Source organism: Hibiscus syriacus, unplaced genomic scaffold, assembly GCF_006381635.1.
Source record: "Hibiscus syriacus cultivar Baekdansim isolate YM2019G1 unplaced genomic scaffold, ASM638163v2 tig00110499_pilon, whole genome shotgun sequence".
NCBI lineage: Eukaryota > Viridiplantae > Streptophyta > Magnoliopsida > Malvales > Malvaceae > Hibiscus > Hibiscus syriacus.
Window position 1 is genome coordinate 519280 of NW_024062761.1, and position 20654 is coordinate 539933.

Here is a 20654-nt window from a genome sequence, read left to right on the forward strand (position 1 = left end):
AACAAAATCTATAATGAATATTAAATTAAAACTTTATTATTAAAATTAATAAAATTTGAAAATTTAAAATAGAAAACTAAATAATTTTTACATAAGAAAAATTTTAGAGTGAACGTCGCACATCAAAATACACCATTAATGTGACACATCGGGACACACTACAAAATAATTTTTTTTATTCAAAAATATTAAAAAAAAGTTAAAGATCTCTCTGTGAGTAATCCAAAATAAAAGGTTAATTTTAACTCTAATACAATTATACTTAAAATGTTTATTTTTTTTTAAATCATAATCCATATGGGATTTTAATTTTTCTTTTAAACTAAATTAAACTAGAATGATTTTAGAGAGATGTAATTTTTTTTATCTCTACAATTTTTGGGGTTTATGTTACAGAGATAATTTTGTAGAAATATTGGAAGAGTGTTTTGGGATATGTAAGGTTTTGAGATACATGTGATATCAAATATTCGTACTCTTCGTGCTGTCTACGTTTATAGTGGATTGTTGCTCATCTCGCCCGTGGTGGTAGGCAAGGGTGAACCACGTTAAATTTCATCTCCTGTGCATGTCGTATTTTATGTTGATATCGCTTTTGTTGGTTTTTTTATGTCGAGTTTCTAACAAGTAGACTCTGCCATTTTACTATTTATAACATTGCTGAAAAAAGATAATAATAAAAATAGATTATTTGTTTACTTTGACTCAATTATCTATTTAAGATCGAGTCGATATTTGGTACAATCATATTTGAGCAAATTAACTTTGGGTAGCTTTTGGTCAAGTTGCTTTCAATTCAGGTTAAATTTGATACGAGTCTGTATCGATTTAACTAAAATTCGGGTCCATTTTGGTTTAATTCAGGTTTCAAATCAAAATTGATCAAACATGTTCGGGTCTATCTCGAATCTCAAATTATATAAATCGATTTGGGTAATCAAATTCGAATAAAGTTTATTTAATTTAATTATTATCTGTACTTAAAAAAATTATATTCATTACGTTTAATATTAGTCTTAAATTTTTTTTTCATACATTGACCAAAAACTAATTTTGTTTGTTTCATCTCAACTTTTCTTCATTCCGAACTAACACGGGGCTTAGAAGGCCAATGTTCGGTGTTTCTCTAGATGCAGGAATAAAAAAAATTAGAAATATCTTTCATCCGTTGGCTTTATTAGCGAATGGAAGCCCTTCCTCAATATTATTTAAAAGAGAAGGCTTGCTGGTCGTTATCGGATACCTATATTCGAAGAAATACGTGTAGAAGAGCCGTAGTCTTTGAACATATATTTAGAGCAGAGCACAAAGGGAAATCCACATTATATCGATCTTGAAAAGAAGCTGATTAAGCAAAATGGCGGAAACAAAGGTTATTCGCATGAACGAAGGGGATCATGAAATTAGCTATGCCAATAATTCTATTATTCAAGTCTGTGTTTCAATATTATTCATTAATTTATCCATTATATATCTTATTTTCTTCAAGAAATATCATGCTTAACATTTGTTTATGCTTTTAGAACGCAGTGATATTAAAGGTAATGCCAATCATTGAAGAATCCGTCTCAGTTATGTTCAAGGAAATGGGCCCAGCTTGCATGAAGGTGGCAGACTTGGGTTGCTCTTCAGGTCCTAACACTTTCATGACTATATCTAAAGTTATAGACACAATCCATGAGATATGTAAGCGACAACAGTTGAAATTACCTGAATTTGAAGTGATTCTAAATGATCTTCCGGAGAATGACTTCAACTTTGTGTTTAAGTCGATTCCTGGTTTCATTGAGAGGATGAAGAAAGAGAAAGGGGATATGGTGAAGGAAAGGTGTTATATAGGGGTAGTTGCAGGTTCTTTTTATCACAGGCTATTTCCGACCAGAAGCCTCCACTTCGTGCATTCTTCCTATGCGCTGCAGTGGCTCTCAATGGTTAGTCATTTTACTGAAAATGTGCAAGCAGTTATCTTAAATACAGCTGTTTTGATGTTATGATCACTGTTGTGGTTAGGTCCCAGTTGGAGTGGAGAACAACAAGGGGAACATATGCATGTCAACATCAAGCCCTCCCAATGTTGTCAGAGCCTATACCGAGCAATTTCGGAAAGACTTCTCAAGTTTTTTAAGCATGCGCTCTGAAGAAATAATACCAAAAGGTCGTATGGTGCTATCCTTTGCAGCTAGGACAAATCCAAATCCCACCGACGAAAATTATGGTTTGGAGCTTGTTGCCATATCCCTTCTTGACTTGATTGCACAGGTTTGTTTCCTTATAGATTAATCTATTTAAATTCCAAAGAATGTGGGCTAAAAATTATTTAGGCATAATGCTAAAAACATGATAATGTTTGACCAAATATTCACTTTGACTCTTTTTTTTAGAGCATTTTGACCCCTTAATGTTTTATTTTTGGATAAAAAGAAACATATTTTAGAGCATTAACTGTTTGTTACAGTCAGGAACGGATGCAAGATTTTAAGTTAGGCGGCGAACTTAAACTTATAAAATTTTAGGGAAACGAAATAGATTTTCAATACAAAATATATAAAAAAATCTAAAATATATAGTAATTATAGATTTTTAGGGGGCGACCAGTCCCGCCCAGGTCCATATGCATTTATTCTATTGTAATAAACTCTGTTAAGAATTGTAGGGAGTTGTAAAAGAGGCTGATGTGGATTCATTCAATCTTCCTCTATACTCACCATGCAAAGAAGAAGTGGCTGAGATTGTTGAGAGAGAAGGATCGTTTGAAATTGAGGAGCTACGAGTTTTCGAAGTAGACGTCAATTCTTTAAATAGAGATGAGCAGCAACGTAACAAAGACTTGGGTTTCAACATTAATGTGCAAATAGGGAAAATCTATGCAAATACTATGAGAGCTGTTTTGGAGCCCATGATCTGCAGTCATTTTGGAGATGCTATCATTGACGAGTTATTCATTAGGGTTGCTGAAAATGCAGACAATCCTCCAAAGAAAATGCATCAAAACAGGGTTAACATTGTGGTTTCAATGGCAAAGAAATAATACGGGAGGACCTGAACAACAACTGAATAACGGTTCACCTTATAAGGTTTGAATTGTTGGATAAATAAGATATTAGGATTGCCGGATAAATAAGAAATAATACTGGAGGACCTGATCTACAACTGAATAACAGTTGCAAATTATTGGAATTTGGCAATAAAAGCCACCAGTGTAACGGGCCACATATGACATTTGATTTAATTTCATTTAGAAAGTTTGATTTGGTTTTTACATTTTGTTTATCAACTCAAAGAAAAATAATCTCTAATCCTTCAAACGACTACTAGCTAGGATGTTCAAAAGTAACTGTTTTGAAGTATCCAATTTGTGGATCCGTAGATTTGATATAAAAATATCGGGTATTTTAGAGGTAAATATCTGATTTTACAGATTTGGTTCCCAGTCCGTTGCTTTTGGCGAGTTTCTGGGTCGGACCCGAGTCCCAAAATTGCCCTTAATTGGATTCCCACCGATTCAATTCCTTTTTTTATTTATTTATTTATTATTATTATTATTATTATTATTATTATTATTATTTAGACTTTTTATTTCTAATTTCAAAATTATTTTACCCTAACATTCTTAATATGTATTTTTTTAAATTTATTTCACCCTAACATTTAAATGATATCTTAAATTATTTGTTTTAATATCAATTTATTTTAAATTTAGTTGTAATTTTGTAATTTTTTTTATTTTTTGTATTTTATTTTTAGATTATAAAATATAGATTTATATATTTTATATTTATATTATGTATTATAAAATTTTAAGTTATAAATTTTAAGTTTTTATGTCGATTTTTTAAAATAAATATACATTAAAAAATAAAAATAAATATTAATTGGGTACTTGTGACCCAAAAATGCGGATATCAAGTTTTACAGGTATTGAATTACAATACCCACCTCCTACAGGACGGGACACGGGCCTAATTTTTGTGAACTGAAAGTCTTGGGTAGCTGTATTCAAACACCCCTACTCATAGCCGCTAGTCTCTCCACTTTGTTGATTGTCGTTGTCTAATAGTCACTGACTATCATGAGGCGCATTTACTTAACTGACACATTTTGTCCCTAATATTCCTTATTTAACACCCGTTGATCATTATTTATCGAAATAGCACCCAATTATTGAGGTGGCATAAAGGCTCATCCCCGGGGACGCGCTTTCACCGGATTCTGATGACTCGGCTGTCATGTGTGGAAGGCGCATCCCCGGGGACGCGCCTTCCATTAAATGTCATAAAGACTCTCCATTAAACGTCCGCTGCAAGAGATTGAAGCTAACTCTTTCAGAGTTAATCTGCAAGAGAGGTGGTGCGATTGTGGTTTCTTTCAAGCACTCAAATATCCATGTTCTCATGTTATTGCAGCTTGCTCACATTCGCATTTGGATTACAAAAATTATGTTAATCCGTATACCAACTTTCACAAGTATTCAAGTATATGAATTTGAGTTTCGCCCATTGAAAACGAAAGAGTGACCCATATGAGATTCAAACTTGGCTTACAATTGTACCAGATCCATTGTTTTTGAGGGACTCATGTCGTCCAAATCTACTAGAATACATTGTGATATGAATATTCGGGAGAAGTCAACAGAACAAAAACGATGTGGGCATTGTAGAAACATCGGGCACAATAGAAAAAAAAATGTCCAGCTCTGTTATCATCACATAACCGTTAACCCTTGTGTAATTAATATTCTATTTAAATGAATGTTTTTGTTTCTAATATTTAAATGTAATTGCATTTTCTATAATTTCTCAATGTATGTACACCTAGATAATTTTTTTTAATTTTTATTTAAAAATTATTTTATGATATTTATTTAATATAATAATTAATATTATTTATTATAAAAAATTAATTAGTAATTTTAAAATATTATAATAATTCCACCTTCTAAGCAGAGAAAAAATGTTAAATTAAACAAATTAAAAGTAAGACTAAATTGATAAAATATGTAACTATTGAAGATTAAATGTGTAATTATACTAATTTTATTAACTTATGCATCAATATTTTCTTTAAATATTGATAACAAATGACTAGATTAATAACATTTAAATAATTAATTGATAAAATTAATAGATCGATAATAAAAAAATAATAATATATAACAATACATGTAATATTATAATTTCATACGTTTATAACTACAATAAGATCAAAGCTAGTTTTCATCTATTATTTCATCCGATTAATGTCGCGTGGAATGGGTGCATGCCAAAGTCCCTGAAACATATAATATTAAAACCTAATTTCGCTCCACCTTGAACACACATTTAAAAAATACATTCGATAATTCTTAAATTATAATCGAAATATTTTACATAATATATTAATTATTTATAATAATAATAATAATAAAATCTTTATTATTAAAAGAAATACCAGCGTGACATCTGACTCAGCAGAACCCATATAAAGCGCATCCCCGGGGATGCGCCTTACCCCACGTGGCAGTCGAGTCATCAGAATCCCGTGAAAGCGCGTCCCCGGAAATGAACCTTTGTGCCACCTCAGTCGAAAGGATGCTACTTCGGAAAATAATGGTCAACGGGTTTTAAAAAGGAATATTAGGGACAAAATGTGTCAGTTAAGTAAATGCGCCCTATCATGAACCAGTTTTAACATGTATCATTCGTTGAATTATTGTAACACTCCAAATTTCAACATCTAAAGTTGACGTGTCAAAGGGACATTTTCCAAAAAATTTATATTTTAATTAATATTAAATGATTTAATGTAACTAGAAGTATTTGATGAATTTTCTATTAAATCTAACTTTTCGATTAATTTTACAAATTATTTTATATTCGGGAGATAATTTATATTTATACAATTGATCTTATAGATTAAAAATATTTTATAATCAAATTGGATCAAATTAGTTAGATGATTCTAGAATTATTATTATTATTATTATTATTATTATTATTATTATTAGGTATGTCCTTAAATTAGTTATTTTGAGAGTGTTGTGATGGGGAGAGAAGGGAGACTGGACACGAAGGAATTGGGATTGGGAAACTCAATGAAAGGGTTAGGGCTTGGGAACGATGAATTGGGGAAAATCACAAATCATACTAAAGAGGGGAGGAATTTTGAAAAACGTGTTGATGACAAGGTCATACACGTGAGGATCATGGGAGTAATAAAATATACGAGAGAAAAGAGCTCAATATTTGTTTGGTGGATGAGGAAACATGCCTGAAGTGTCATGTAGCCCAACAAGGATAGAAACTTTTTCACAACACCTGCAAAGAGCCATTGGAATTAGTTATAGCTGGGAGCAGACAATACAGATTTGACCGCCATACAACAAGAAGTCGATGACTTATCGCATAAACTACAATAATTTTCACCGTGAAGATCTAGAAAAATATTATTGATTAAATCAAAATAAATATAATATAAAATAATCTAATATGAATATAATTCACATATATAATCTTACCATTTAAATTTTTAATAACAATTAAAACTAATATAACTAAATGTTCTAAAAAATATTTCAAATTTATGTAAAAAAAATAATCTAAATTATAATACTTTTATCAATTAAGATGAATTCATTTTCAAATAACTAAACTCAACTCTCATTTTTCAAAGAATCAAACTAATCTATGATCGAGAAAAAAATATTAAATAACTTTAACATAATAAAATATGATATCAGGAGTATCTTATAAATTTTTATTATAATCTTATAGATAGTACTGAAAATTTTTGCTAAACAAACCGCTAATAACATCACAGGTTCATAAGTAATTAAAGAATAAAATAAAACATAAAACATAAAAAGTAAAAAGTAAAAATAATAATAAAAAACTTGTAAAAGAAGATAAAAAAACACATAATATCAATTAAGATATTCAATTACCTTTATGCTTCAAAAATAATTCTTAATATATCAGTTAAGATATAATGAAATAAATAAATAAGAAAGCGATAACATCATGTGTGTGTATATATATATATAATTCAGAAGAATATATCTCTTAATTTAAAATTTTAAAGAGACAAAATTATAGTTAAACTTGAAATTATATAGGACTCTAATTAATCTAAGGGCAAATTACAAATTGTCAACTGAACTTTCATATGATTCTTATTTTACTTATTGTACTTTCAAAATTTTCAAATTGCTCACTTAACTTTATAGATTTAGTTTTTTTGTCCCTATGCCTTTTGACCTCTCACACCATTATAACGTGACATAGAGAAATAATTTTTTATTCGTTAAAAGCCAATGACAAATCAAAAAAATAAATGGTAAATTACGAATTTCATAACTGAACTTTCATAGAATTCCTATTTTACTCACTCAACTTTATAGATTGAATTTTTTTTTCACTCTGCTGTTAAGCTTCCCATTTCCAACGATCGTCCACCGCTACCCTCATTACTATTGGACAGTGACCATCACCGCCAGTAATAGAGTGAGTGCCAGGCCTTGCGACCAAAACCTGGTGGTCGATCATCAAGGTTCCTGTCGCTCGTTGTATAGAAACTATTTAGGGTTTTCGGGAAACCAAAGCGACCTTTTTACTTTATTATTCCTGTTATCGTTTATTAACATACTGCTATTCTCCATTATCTTATTTATTGAATTACTGCTATTCTGTATTATCTTGTTGGCAGATCATGCATAATAAAAATAAATAGTTTGGCACTGCCCTATTGAAGGAAGATTTTCTTATGTAAAAACCACATCTTTTGTTCTTGTCAAATTCTTGGTCTCTGTATGGTGACTTAATAGCTTGATCTATTTGTAAATTAGTTGGGTTTATTTTTTGGCTTTCTAAGGCTTCCCGTTTTATCTATAAACTTTTGGACGAGTATAGAAACTGTTATAGATTTACAGATTAGCATTATTGATTTATTTCACTTGAAGTACATTTGAGAAGTTAAAATTTGAAATTTTTTGTAAGCAAACCTTGCAAATGCACTGGCAAAATGTCTGCATTCTCCTCTCATTGGACGTGCATTACAGTTTGGTTTTCTTTTTGTACAGAAAACCTGCATAAATCAGAGAGAATTTTTTCCTTATCAGTCTTAATTTGTTGCTGGTCAGCAGTGAAGTAAGTTTCTTCACTTTAAACATACATAGAGCAAACCTTTCCAAAACGTGATCATCTGATAATGTAGCTCGTACCTGTTTAGTAAATATTCAATGAATTAGCAAACATGAAGTTCCATAAGAAATTTGTTTTGCCTTATGGAATAAATGTATTTGCTTGTCAAGTACTAAAGAGAAGTCGTTCTTTACAATGTTCGTTAGATTTCATTAGGGGGAATATTAATGTTTTTTTATTACTTGAATTCATTACTTTGGCAAAATGGGTGTAATTGAGTATAAGTGATTAAAATCAATAATTCATCCGTTTCTCTCTTCCTAGGTGCTAATTGAATTGAGCAGCTCGAATTTTATTAGTTTGTGAGGAACTCGTTTCTCATGAAACAAAGGTAATCTTCTCTTGTTATACTTTTGGGTTACTCTTTTTCTTTATTTCTTGAACCTTTCTGACATGGAACAAAGGTAATCAACTCCGTTGTAAGTTCTTCATGCCTCTCTCTTAAACAAAAACAGAGTTTGTATAGATCTAAATGCTTGATTTCGATGAAACATCTGTGAAAGTGACTAGTTCTATACTATGCAGTTTTATATATGCACCCTTATAATTTTTATAAAATAACAGAGATACACTTGCTCCCATAAAATTTTATCAATTTAAAAGTTTTATAATTTAGGAGTGATTAGTTCTATACTATGTAAATATTATTATGCACTAAATTGATAGTTTAATGCTTATGTTTAGGTTCTAACTTTCTCTATAATATTAGCATTTAACATTTGAAATTGAAACTCCAGAAATACGAAATGAATAAGAGTTGGATGAATTTCTCAAGGGTAAGCGTCGAATATCGAAATGGAGTCGAAAACTTTCTAAATTTAGCTTTTCTAATGCAAGCCAAGAGAATATGATTCTTTGCCCTTGTAAGAAGTATGTTAACATTAATTGGCACATTCATGAAGTTGTGTATGAGCATCTAGTTGTTTTTGGATTTGTTCGGGGGTATAGAAAATGGATATTTCATGGAGAGTTTATATTAGATAAATCTTCTTGCACGAGTTATTCGACTTATCCTGCTCCTTCTCACCATTCAACTATTAGAGAAGATGACATGGAAGGGATGTTACGAGATACATTTAATATGCACAATCATCATCAGTCTGTTATAGAAAATGATTGTGACAATGATGTTAATGATTTCATTGAGATGGGAAGAAGTTGATGTGATGAAGAGCCAAATGGAGAAGTGAAAAGTTTTACAAGTTACTGAATGAAATGAATGAACAACTTTATGAGGGATAAAAATTTTCAAAGCTTTCTTTTTGCATTCTTCTTTTCCCCTTAAAATGCTTGGAAGGGTGGACTGGTAACTCTTTTACGCAATTGTTGGAGTTACTAGGAGAAGTGTTTCCTTTTGCAAAAATCCTTCAATCATGCAAAGATATGAAAAAATGATAAAAGATTTGGGTCTTGGATATGAAAAAATTCATAGTTTTCCGAATGATTTTATGTTGTATTGGGGTGATCGAAAAATTAGGAGTCTTGTCATGTATGCGGAAAATCTTGATGGATGACTAGGGACGCAGAAAATGTTACTGAGGATGAAGCTCAAGCACGATCAAGAAAGAAATCTGTAACGATTACGATATTTTTCTATCATACCTAGGCTACAAAGATTGTTTATTTCCTCTAAGACTGATGAGTCTATGAGGTGGCATCATGATGGTAGAACCGATGATGGATTATTATGACATCCTGCGGATTCTTTAGCTTGGAAGTCATTTGACAACAAATATCCTAGTTTTGTGAGAGATCCTCGAAATGTCAGGCTCGATCTTGCAACTGATGGGTTTAATCCATTCAAAATCATGAGTACTTCGTATAGTACTTGGCCTATTATACTTGTTCTATATAATTTGCCTCTGTGGATTTGCATGAAACAATCATCTTTCATCTTATCCATGATAATCCCTGGCGAGAAAGGCCCCAGAAATGATATTGATATTTACATGCAGCCGCTAATTGAAGAGTTGAAAAAGTTATGGGAGGGGGTCAAAACATATGATGTGTTGATGAAGGAGAACTTTAATTTACGCGCGACTTTATTATGGACAATTAATGATTTTCTTATGTATGCAAATTTATCTGATTGGAGTACCAAAGGTCGTTATGCTTGTCCTTGTTATGCTGCACAAACATGTTCGAAGTGTTATTTAATGGAAAGAAGTTCTCTTATATGGGACACCGTCGGTGGTTACCTGATAATCATAGATTTAGATGTCAAAAGAGTATGTTTGATGGTGATGAAGAGTTTCGAAATGCTCTTGACCAAACAACCAGGTCTGATATATTCTCCATGTTGAAAAATATCATTTTTACTTATGGAAAGATGAATCAACCAACTAATACACGTTCAAAGAAAAAGGTAAAGTAGGTTAATGGAGAGCTTGAAGTTGATCAACAGAGTGATGATGAGTCTGATGAAGAGGATGATCTAAATGAGGTAGACTTGTGGAAAAAGAGGAGTATATTCTTCGAGTTCCCTTATTGGAAGAATCAAACTTTGAGACATAATCTCGATGTAATTCATATTGAGAAGAATATTTGTGAGAATATTATCGGGACAATTCTGAATGATGGTAGAGAATCTAAAGATAATCTCAAGAGTCGACTTGACTTAGTCGACATGGGAATTCAGTATAATATTCATCCACAATTACATCCTAATGGAAAATATTTCTTGTCGCCTTCTATTTTTTCTATTTCAAAGAAACAAAAAGAAGTCTTTTGCACGGTGTTGAAGGATATAAAAAGTCCCAGATGGTTATGTGTCAAATATATCTCGATGTGTCAGTGTTAAAGATCAAAGACTTTATTCTTTAAAGTCACATGATTATCACATATTAATGCAAGATTTATTGCCAGTAGCTGTACGCGGTTGCATGTCGAGTAAGGTGACGTTTTGTATTATTGAAATTTCCAATATAATGAAAGCCATATGTGGGAAAGTTCTGATGGTTTAAGAAAATTGATAAACTACAAGATCGAGCTGCCTTGACTTTATGCAACTTGGAGAAGATATTTCCGCCTTCATTCTTCATAATTATGGTGCATCTGCTAATTCATCTTCCTCACGAAGCAAGAGTTGGTGGACCAGTTTTCTATCGATTGATGTACCCTATAGAGAGGTGTTAATTGAATTATACGTTTCAAATGATTAGTGATTATACCTTTTAATTAAATGTATTTATATTGTACGTTGTTTTCTGTATAGGTTCTTGGGCAAGTTGAAGTCTTAATGTCATAATAAGTGTTATCCGGAATGATCAATTGCTGAAGGGTATTTGGCAGAGGAATGTATGACATTTTGCTCTTGATATTTGGAAGATGTTGAAACAAGATGGAATATACCAAATAGAAATGATGTGTTCAGTACTAATGACTTACCTCAACATTATTTGTTTGGAAGTTATGGTCAACCACTAGGGAAAGTTGAAATTGCATACTTAGATGACACGTCTTTGGTATAAGCACACCGATATGTTCTTTTCCATCACAATTCAATAGATCCCTTTCGCACGCAAGTCTTTCAGACTCAATACTAATAAAATTTCTTAATCTTTTATATTTATCATTCTTTAACGATATAATATACTTTATAGTGAGTTTAAAGAAGTCTTGAGATCTCGTGCTCGCTCCCGAAAGATTACATCAGCGAGAGATACATAAGTTATTCACAGAAACTTTTCATGAATGGTTAGGCCAGACGGTAAGCAACTAAATCATTCCACATACTTATAAATAATATATGTCTTTCTTTTTATATCGAAATCAACCCTTATATATGCACCATTCATGTGTAATAGGTTTGAAGTGGGAGAGAAGTTAGTGAAGATGTTAAATGGCTTTCTCAAGGTCCGAATATAATAGTTAAAAGATATAATGCCTTCCTCATTAATGGATTCAGGTTCCACACAAAATCTCGTGAAAAATTAAGGAGGACACAAAATTGTGGAATCGTAGTTACTTCTTCAACTACCAGTTATGCTAGTGTCAGGGATAATAATCCACATGAGAGAGATGTTGATTATTATGGAATTCTTATGGATTATTGAGTTAGATTATTATGGAAATGAAAGGTTGTACTGTTTCGGTGTGACAGGGTTGAGGTAAACAGTAATCAAGGCATGAACAGAGATAACTTTGGGTTTACAATGGTGAATTTCTCTCTATTAATTCACACTGGTCAACGATTGATGGACGAACCATATGTATTTTCTTCTCAAGTGAAACAAGTATTTTATTGTCATGATCCAATGGATGACGGTTGGTATGTTGTGCTCCGTAATACTCCTAGAGAGTTGATAGACATCGGGGATGGAAGTAGAGATAACATTGAAATAAGATCAGAATGTTTACCTCTAGTAGCACAAAACATAGATGAAATTATCACTAATACAACACAATTTCAATGGGTTCGGGAGGACGTTGATGAAGATATTTATGACAACTGACATCACATAAGAATGTCGTAAGATTTTATATCTTAATTTATTTATTTATAATGTTATAACGTTTAATATGTTGTCGTTAATATATTCATTAATTAAATCATTTTCATGGAGAGTTTTGTTTGTTTATTACAGATATCATATTGAGGAGAAAAATAAGTGATTTGCGGATTGTTCGAGCTTCTGAAGAGCATGAACAAACAAATAATGAGGAATCAACTGTTGTTGACTCTTTCGAAGTTCCTATAACTGTTGAAAAAGCTGTAGAAATTCAAGGTAATCTTTGGAACTTTATTTAATAGTTTTTCATTTTCAAAACTTACATTTAATAATTTCTTATATAGTTGAAAATGTTGGAACACGCAAGGGTAGTGGACGTACAACGTTGAAGGAATTATATCAACTTCCTCCTGGGCACCGTGTTAAAGTTTCAAGAAATGATGCCGGTCAACCTATTGGCCCAGAAACACGTCTTCTATCTGGTTACTTAGGCATAGTTGGACGTAATGATAATCTTTTACTGATCAATTATGAGTCATGGCGCGAAATGCCTAATAGTAACAAAAATCAGGCGTTGTATTTTGTTAAGGTAATAATGTCATTATAATAGATACTCTATAATAATTCAATACTAATTTATACTTACGTTGAACACTTATTTTCTGTATAGGAGAAATTTTCCTTAGAGGTCTCTGACGATTATGTGAAGCATACGTTAGGGAAGAGATGGAGAGACCACAAGAGCTCATTAAAAAAGAAATACTTCAAGAATGATCTCAATATTGAAGAGAAACTACAAGCTATCCCACCTGGAATGCTCAGGTACCAATGGGAAGAATTAACCAGATTTTGGAGTTCACAAAAGGGACTGGTATGATGTATTTTTCAAAAATAATTTTAATGAATTATAAATCCTCATTAAAAGTGGTTGTTTGAAATCGTAGGACCGAGAGCATGTTGGTGTTGCTAGCAGGCAACAACAAAAGTTTATGCATACGACTGGATCAAAGAGCTTTGCTTGTATAGCTAATGAGGAGCTATTATAGATTATTCACATAGTTATTTGTATTCCATGTACATACTAACTCAAACTAATTATATTATGGTACATTGTAGGAAAATACATATGGTTCTAAAGTTGGCCGAATCAAACTCTTCGATGACACATACAAAGAAGAATGACACTCCTGTGACTGCTGAAGCTGTAGAAATTATGGTACATTTATTGGATGGAGGATTTGAATTATGTTTTATTTATATCTGTAGTATGACATTTTTATTTGAATTAATTATTTACTTTATTATTAGAAAAAATTGAGGGAGAAAAGGGCAGAGTATCAAGCTACGACTTCGAGTCAAGGTCTTCTTAATGTGGATGACATTGAAAATCAAGCTATTAATGACGTTTTGGGTCCTGAAAGATATGGTCGGGTTCGCTGTCAAGGATCATTCGTTACTCCCACCAAATATTTTGGATCCAATTCATCTCAGTACATGTCATCCTAGTTTCAGTCTTCCCAATTAGAAGTTAGTCGGTTAAAACAAAAGTTGGCTGAAATGGATCAACAAATGGCTAACATGAAAGCAAAAATGAAGCAAGGGAAGCAGAGAGAGCAGCAGCGGAAGAACAGAGAGAAGCAACGGAAGCACAGAGAGAAGCAGCATATCAACAGAAATGTCAAGAACTTGAAAAGCGACTAGAAGCTATGATGCAAATGTTACAGAAAACGCAACCTCAAAATCCACCATCTTAGTCTTTTTTATGTTATATGTTTTGTTAATGTTATCATACAATGTTTAATTGCATTACTATTACCTTAATATAAACTTGTATTTATTATAATGGATTTGATGTTGGTTGTTATGGAAATAGAGTTTGGTGTTATTGATGTCATGTTTGTTGGATAACAGAACAGGTTGGAAAAACAGATTTGAGGTAATCGAAGAAAAAAATTAAATTGTTGACAAATCTGTGTTCATTAGCGGTGTTTGTAAAAAAACGCTGCTAAATAACCAAACAATATCGGCGTTTTGCAATAAAATGCCACAAAATGTTTAGATATTTTGCGGCGTTTGTATCCCAAAAACTCCACTATATACCAGACCTTTTGCGGCGTTTGTATCTAAAAAACGCCGCTATATACAAGACCTTTTGCGGCATTTGTATCCAAAAAATGCCGCTATATATCATACATGTTGCGGCTTTTGTATCCAAAAAACGTAGCTAAATATCTTACCCTTTTGCGGCGTTTATAGAAAGTGCCGCTATATACGTAGACATTTTGCGGCATTTTTGGGACAAATGCCACTAAATATCATCACCTAGTGCGGCGTTTGCTAAATATTTTGACCTATTGCGACTTTTTTTGTTATCAAACGCCGCGAACTTTAGTGGCGCTACTTTTCCCGACGCTTCTTACGGCGTTTTCATATCTCCGCAAGCATTTTATTGGCGCTTAAAAACCGCTATAGGTAAAAAAACACAAATGTTCTTTTTTGCTGTAGTGGCTTCCCATCAGTTTTCATCAATTTTCAGTCACCCTGACCTTCCGTTCGTCTCACCACCGCCACTGTTGAAGTGCTCTCCTCTTTCAGCCCAAAGCCTAGTTGACTTGCCCTATCATCGTCGCTGCCTAAGTCTGACGCTATTTTCTGCCCACCTCGTGTTCGTTCGTCTCACCCCAAACAAAAACTCAATCTATAAAGTTGAGTGAGCAAAATTGAAATTTTGAAGGTACGGTGAGTAAAATCAGAATCACATGAAAGTTCAGTTATCAAATTTGTAATTTACCCTTATTATTAAAATATTCAACGTCAATGAGTTGTTAGTGATATAACAGTTGAGTGACCAAAAAAGTTCAATCCATAAACTTGAGTGAACAAATTGAAAACTTTGAAAGTACTATGAGTAAAATAGGAATTATATGAAAGTTTAGTTACCAAATTTGTAATTTACCCTTAATTTAATTTTAATTAAATAGAGTTATAATTAAAACTAAATTAATGAAATTATAGAATTATTTTTTTACTTGGCATTGGGGGGGCTAAGTTTTTGGTAGGCCCAGGCCTACATCTTCACCTGAATCTGCAGACGAAACAAAACTTCAAAGTGGTGGAAAGAGCATGAAAGCTAGCCGAGTAATTTGGAATCCAGAATGGCAATGAACCAAATCTATGTAGAGAAAATTTATAGATTTTGACAAAAAAAAAGGAACAAGAGCATACGAGTTCTGAAAATGATCAGTAAAAACACCCACTCCATCAAAATTTGATGGAAAAAATCGATGATGGTGACTGATAAATGATGAATCAAGGGTTTTATATCACACAAATGAGTCTGGTATTCTCAAATCTAAACCCTCTAACTTTCAAACAAATCAACCTAATTTTAAGCTAGATAACTGGGTGAGTGATAGAAACGAGGTAAAATTAAACAACTCAAGGGGACTTATAGAGGAAATAAAAGGGTAGGGGTTGTCTTTGGGGACTCTAGATCCATTTTGTCAAAACCTAAGGTAGAGTTACAAACTTTTGATGGTACAAACCCAAGGTGTGGATACAAAAATATCATAAATATTTTCACCTCTTTAGAATTCCTGAGTAACAAAGTTGGAGTTAGATTCGATGTAATTAGTGGGCAAAGATGAAACATGGTTCAACACCTACATTATGTAAAAAAACTAAATTTAATTAGCACGAGTTTGAGGCTGATCTTTGTCATTGATTAAATGATTAAATGTATTTGGATATCATTGAGGATTCAATAAATTAATACAAAAAGGGTCTATCGAGGAATATCAAGAAATATTTGATGTCCGTATTATTTGTAAATGGGTTGAAAGATGAGATGAAGCACATAGTCAAAGTCCTTTAGCCTAAAGGGTTGACTGAAACTTGCAGCGTACAAAGTTATATGAAATTGCATCGGAATTTGAGAACAAGAGAAAGAATAAATTTCAGAAACCCATCATAACCTTCCCAAATAAACTTTTCCAGACCTCCAACTATTCCTAGGAGAAAATACCAATATACATATTTAGATTGATAATACCTTGCTCTAATATCGATGATTGCACAATTTATGTTTCAAATTTACGGAAACGTTTCAACCATACCATCAATGCAAGTTGAGACATTAAAATACAATGGAAGAAGATGCAGCGACAACAGAAGTTTAAAAGGACCTGGGTCAAGAGCAAGAAGAAATTTGGAGATTTCAATGAATTCTCTAACGTGACGCATTGTGCATACCATTCTACGGATCCAAGTACTTATCAAAGGCAAACCTATCAACGTTCTTATTGAAAGTGAAAGCATCATAGTGTTACACCCCTTTCCTGTATCCGTTACCAAATATGAGTCAGAGATGTCACATAATCTTTAAGAAATAGTTCTTATTTGAAATTCGGTAAAATTTTGTTTCTTTAAAATCAAACATATAAACTCAATTTAACCATAAATAATTTAATTGTGTAAATTTGAAAATTAATATTTAAAAGTATTTTCATATTCGATTTCAGACAACAACATGAAAGTTCCATATTGTTTCATATAAAGAGTGAAATTGTCTAAAAAATCATCTTTACACAAATAAAATATAACTTTACCATAACCTATATTAAAATCCATATTCAAAACTATATATTACTTACTAAAAATCCACACTTGTAAACTACAACAAACCATTTAAATAATACGGACATATTAGAGCTTATCTAATCCATATTAAAATATTGTGGACACTTATTATACGTATACATACCAACTAGAAATCAAAACAATAGCAGGATGTCATTACTATTACCGGTAAGTAGTCATTAATAATTGATGCCAAGTCAGCTCCTTACTCCACTCGCTTTCTTTTAACTAAGCGTGAAATCATCACACGTAAAATATACACTTAGTGAGACATTTGAGATATAAAATATAACATATTAATATGTAAAATATTATATAAACCGTAGCACAAAAAAATAATATAAACATATAAAAAAACTTATTAAATAACTTTTCATTAAGTAACCTAAAAATTAGCAACCCAATATCGACAATTTAAAAATAACAACTTAGAATCAGTAGTACATAGTCAACAATCCATATATAAGGCACTTATTTTCACATTCATTTAAATGAAAGCATGATGAATCATGAATGAGAATGCATGGTACATGAGTCAGATGAGTGTGTGCAATATGTAGTTTTACTGCCTGTAATAGATTATACTTTTTATGCCAGTATCAGTAATGTAAAGGTACTGTAGTGTTAGAGTATGCCCAAAGACCAATCATATGATAATTGTAATAATAAATTTATTTACCGATTTTTTTTAATAATGGCATTGCCAATATTATTTTCAGTTATATGTATGTGTTTAACATAAACTGAAAGATAATAAAGTCCATATAATAACATTATTAAAAGATCCATAGTCAAGTTTTATTATGGACATGGACAATAATAATGCGCTTAAGACTAACATGTTATTGATTGATGACAATGAGTTGTCATTGACATAAAGAGGTCAGAATTGATACATGATTATATTGTTAGAGAACAATATATTGGATTGACCCATCACGAGCATATGTCTTGGATTATTATGTAACAGTCATAACATTGCTCATGGTGATGACTATATGTATGATCCTCAGACTTGAGATCAATGTCATCCCAACATATATTGTTGTATGTTTTGATACAGTTAAACATGCTCCGTAACTGGTTGAACTATAACGACTGTTATTGAATATATCTCGATATATGTAGTGGGGTGTATATGGTTAAGATAGGATTTCTTCTGCCTACATAATAGGAAATATATCATAGGCCACTTGATTGATTGAGACTAGAAATGCATGACCATGCTCGAATAAGTTGATATGTGATATAAAAAATTATTCGTTAATTATAGTCTACTCTAGATATCAAGAAACAATAGATGGGTTATACAAGTGTGACTATTCTAAGACTTGTGCCTATTCTAGATATAAAGGAAAAAAGGATGTAATACATAAAAGAGTTAATCACGAAGATGATATGTCGAATCATAATTTCTTGTAACTTAGGTGAAATGATATATTGCTAGATGTCACTCATTGTATGTAATATTAGAATTGTTCTAATAATTACTACTAACATTACAAGAACCTACAGGGTCACACCCTAGGATTGAAATGAGCAAAGATGTACAATTTGTTGTATGTTACTAAAATATATCTAGAGTTAAGATATGTATATTTGATATACATATGATTTTAATTATCATGAATATAGTAAGTAAGCATTAAAAGAATGTAATTTAGATTACAACTCTTTTAATTGATATATAATTCGGAATAATTAAATAAGTTTTAAATAAACATTAAAGATTGTAATTCAGATTATAAGTCTTTAATGTATATTTAATTTGAATTAATTAAATAATATTTTATTTATTAATTCGAAATAACTTTAAAAACCCTAATATGTCAGGGTAATTGATATATTTAAAGGAGGTAAGGTCTAGCAGCCGTTTTTACTTCAGCAGTTTTTCTCAAAACCATTTTTTGGGAAAATAAATTTTTTCTCTCAATCAGGTGAACTAAGTAGAGGCCAATACGTGTTTTTGTGGAGGCTTACGATTCGAACCGTTCGTGATCACCACTTCATGCTGTTGTGTTTGCTGTTTTTCAAGGAACCCATTGTACGTATTCGCATCATTTCCTCCCGATTTTGGTTTTACGTACTTGGATCGCTGGTGAGACCGTCGAGTTTTTGTTTCGCTGCGCCATGGGGTGCGCCGACGGTCCCAACATGTAGAACACAATATCACTGCACTAGTAATCAATAATCAGATATGGTAGTTGACAACGTCAAAACATCGTGAAGCCTATAATGCACATATACTGCCAGTATAATGTAAACGAATGTACCAGAACAGTAATCAGTAATCAGTAATCATTCCACCTCATGGCATGTCAATTGTACCAATGACTCTCAAAGCATATACAATGGCCTTTTATAGAAAACATATGTCAACCATGAACCAAATATCAGTATAACAATGTGTTGGGCAGTTCATACCCGAAACCATTTCAAAACCTTTTAATAGATCAATCTAACCAATATATCATAGTATGTTGAGTTAATTGATCGACGAAATTGGCCAAGAGGGGGTGAATTGGAAAAAAAAAATCTGGTGGAAGCTTTTGCAGAAAATTGAAAAGATTTGCACAACGATTTAGAGTGGTTCGACTTTCTCAACCAAAGTCTACGTCCACTACCTTAGCTATCCACACTAAGGATTTTCCAACAAATTCACTAATTTGTTCTTTCTTTTGAGGCCAAAGAGATAACCTTACAACACCCTCAAGAATATACCCCAATTTGAGAACACTCTTTCTCAAAGAGAAGATTACAATTTTGCAAACTTACAAGGAAATCCTCACAAGGTAGATTGTTTGCACAATTCTAGAACAAAGAAAAGAACACTAAAAAATGAATACAATTGAGTACAAGTTGTGTTCTTGAAAGCAAAATGAATATTTAATGAAAAATAGGCTTGAAATGCTCAAACTTGAGGTTTGATGCTTTCTCTTTGATTCTCTCTTGATTCTAGTTGCTTGTTGTTTCTTGTTTTTGATCAATGGCTTCTAAGCTTGTTTAAATACACCTTCAAATGATTCTGAACGTTGAGGATGCTTAGTGGAGTCAATAGAGCCGTTTAAGTGTGAAAACAATTAATAAATTCAGTTGGGAGCGTAAGTGCATCGATGCATACCCTAGGTGTATCGGTGCATCAGTGTAAAATTCAAATATTTTGACCATTGGACCCTTAGTGCATCGGTGCACTAAGAGTGTATCGATGCATCAAGTGCATTCGATGTTTCAAAATAGCCAGAGTGCATCGATGTATCATATGCATTCGATGTTTTCATAAAATCCTCACTGCATCGATGCATGAAATGCATTCGATGTTCAATTTAATTCATGGTGCATCAATGCATGGATTGGTGCATCGGTGCATCACTCTGAAAAATTGATTTTAGGC

At 32.0% G+C, this 20654-nt stretch overlaps 1 protein-coding gene across 1 annotated transcript; it reads left to right on the forward strand.

Moving 5' to 3' along the window:
* The first annotated feature begins 1229 nt into the window (after positions 1-1229).
* LOC120129402 (S-adenosyl-L-methionine:benzoic acid/salicylic acid carboxyl methyltransferase 3-like) lies at positions 1230-3259 on the forward strand. Its single transcript, XM_039146911.1, has 4 exons — positions 1230-1432; positions 1524-1931; positions 2011-2259; positions 2654-3259. Exons 1-4 carry the CDS (start codon positions 1358-1360, stop codon positions 3026-3028), a joined length of 1107 nt encoding a protein of 368 aa, XP_039002842.1. The 5' UTR covers positions 1230-1357; the 3' UTR covers positions 3029-3259.
* The last annotated feature ends 17395 nt before the right edge of the window (positions 3260-20654 follow it).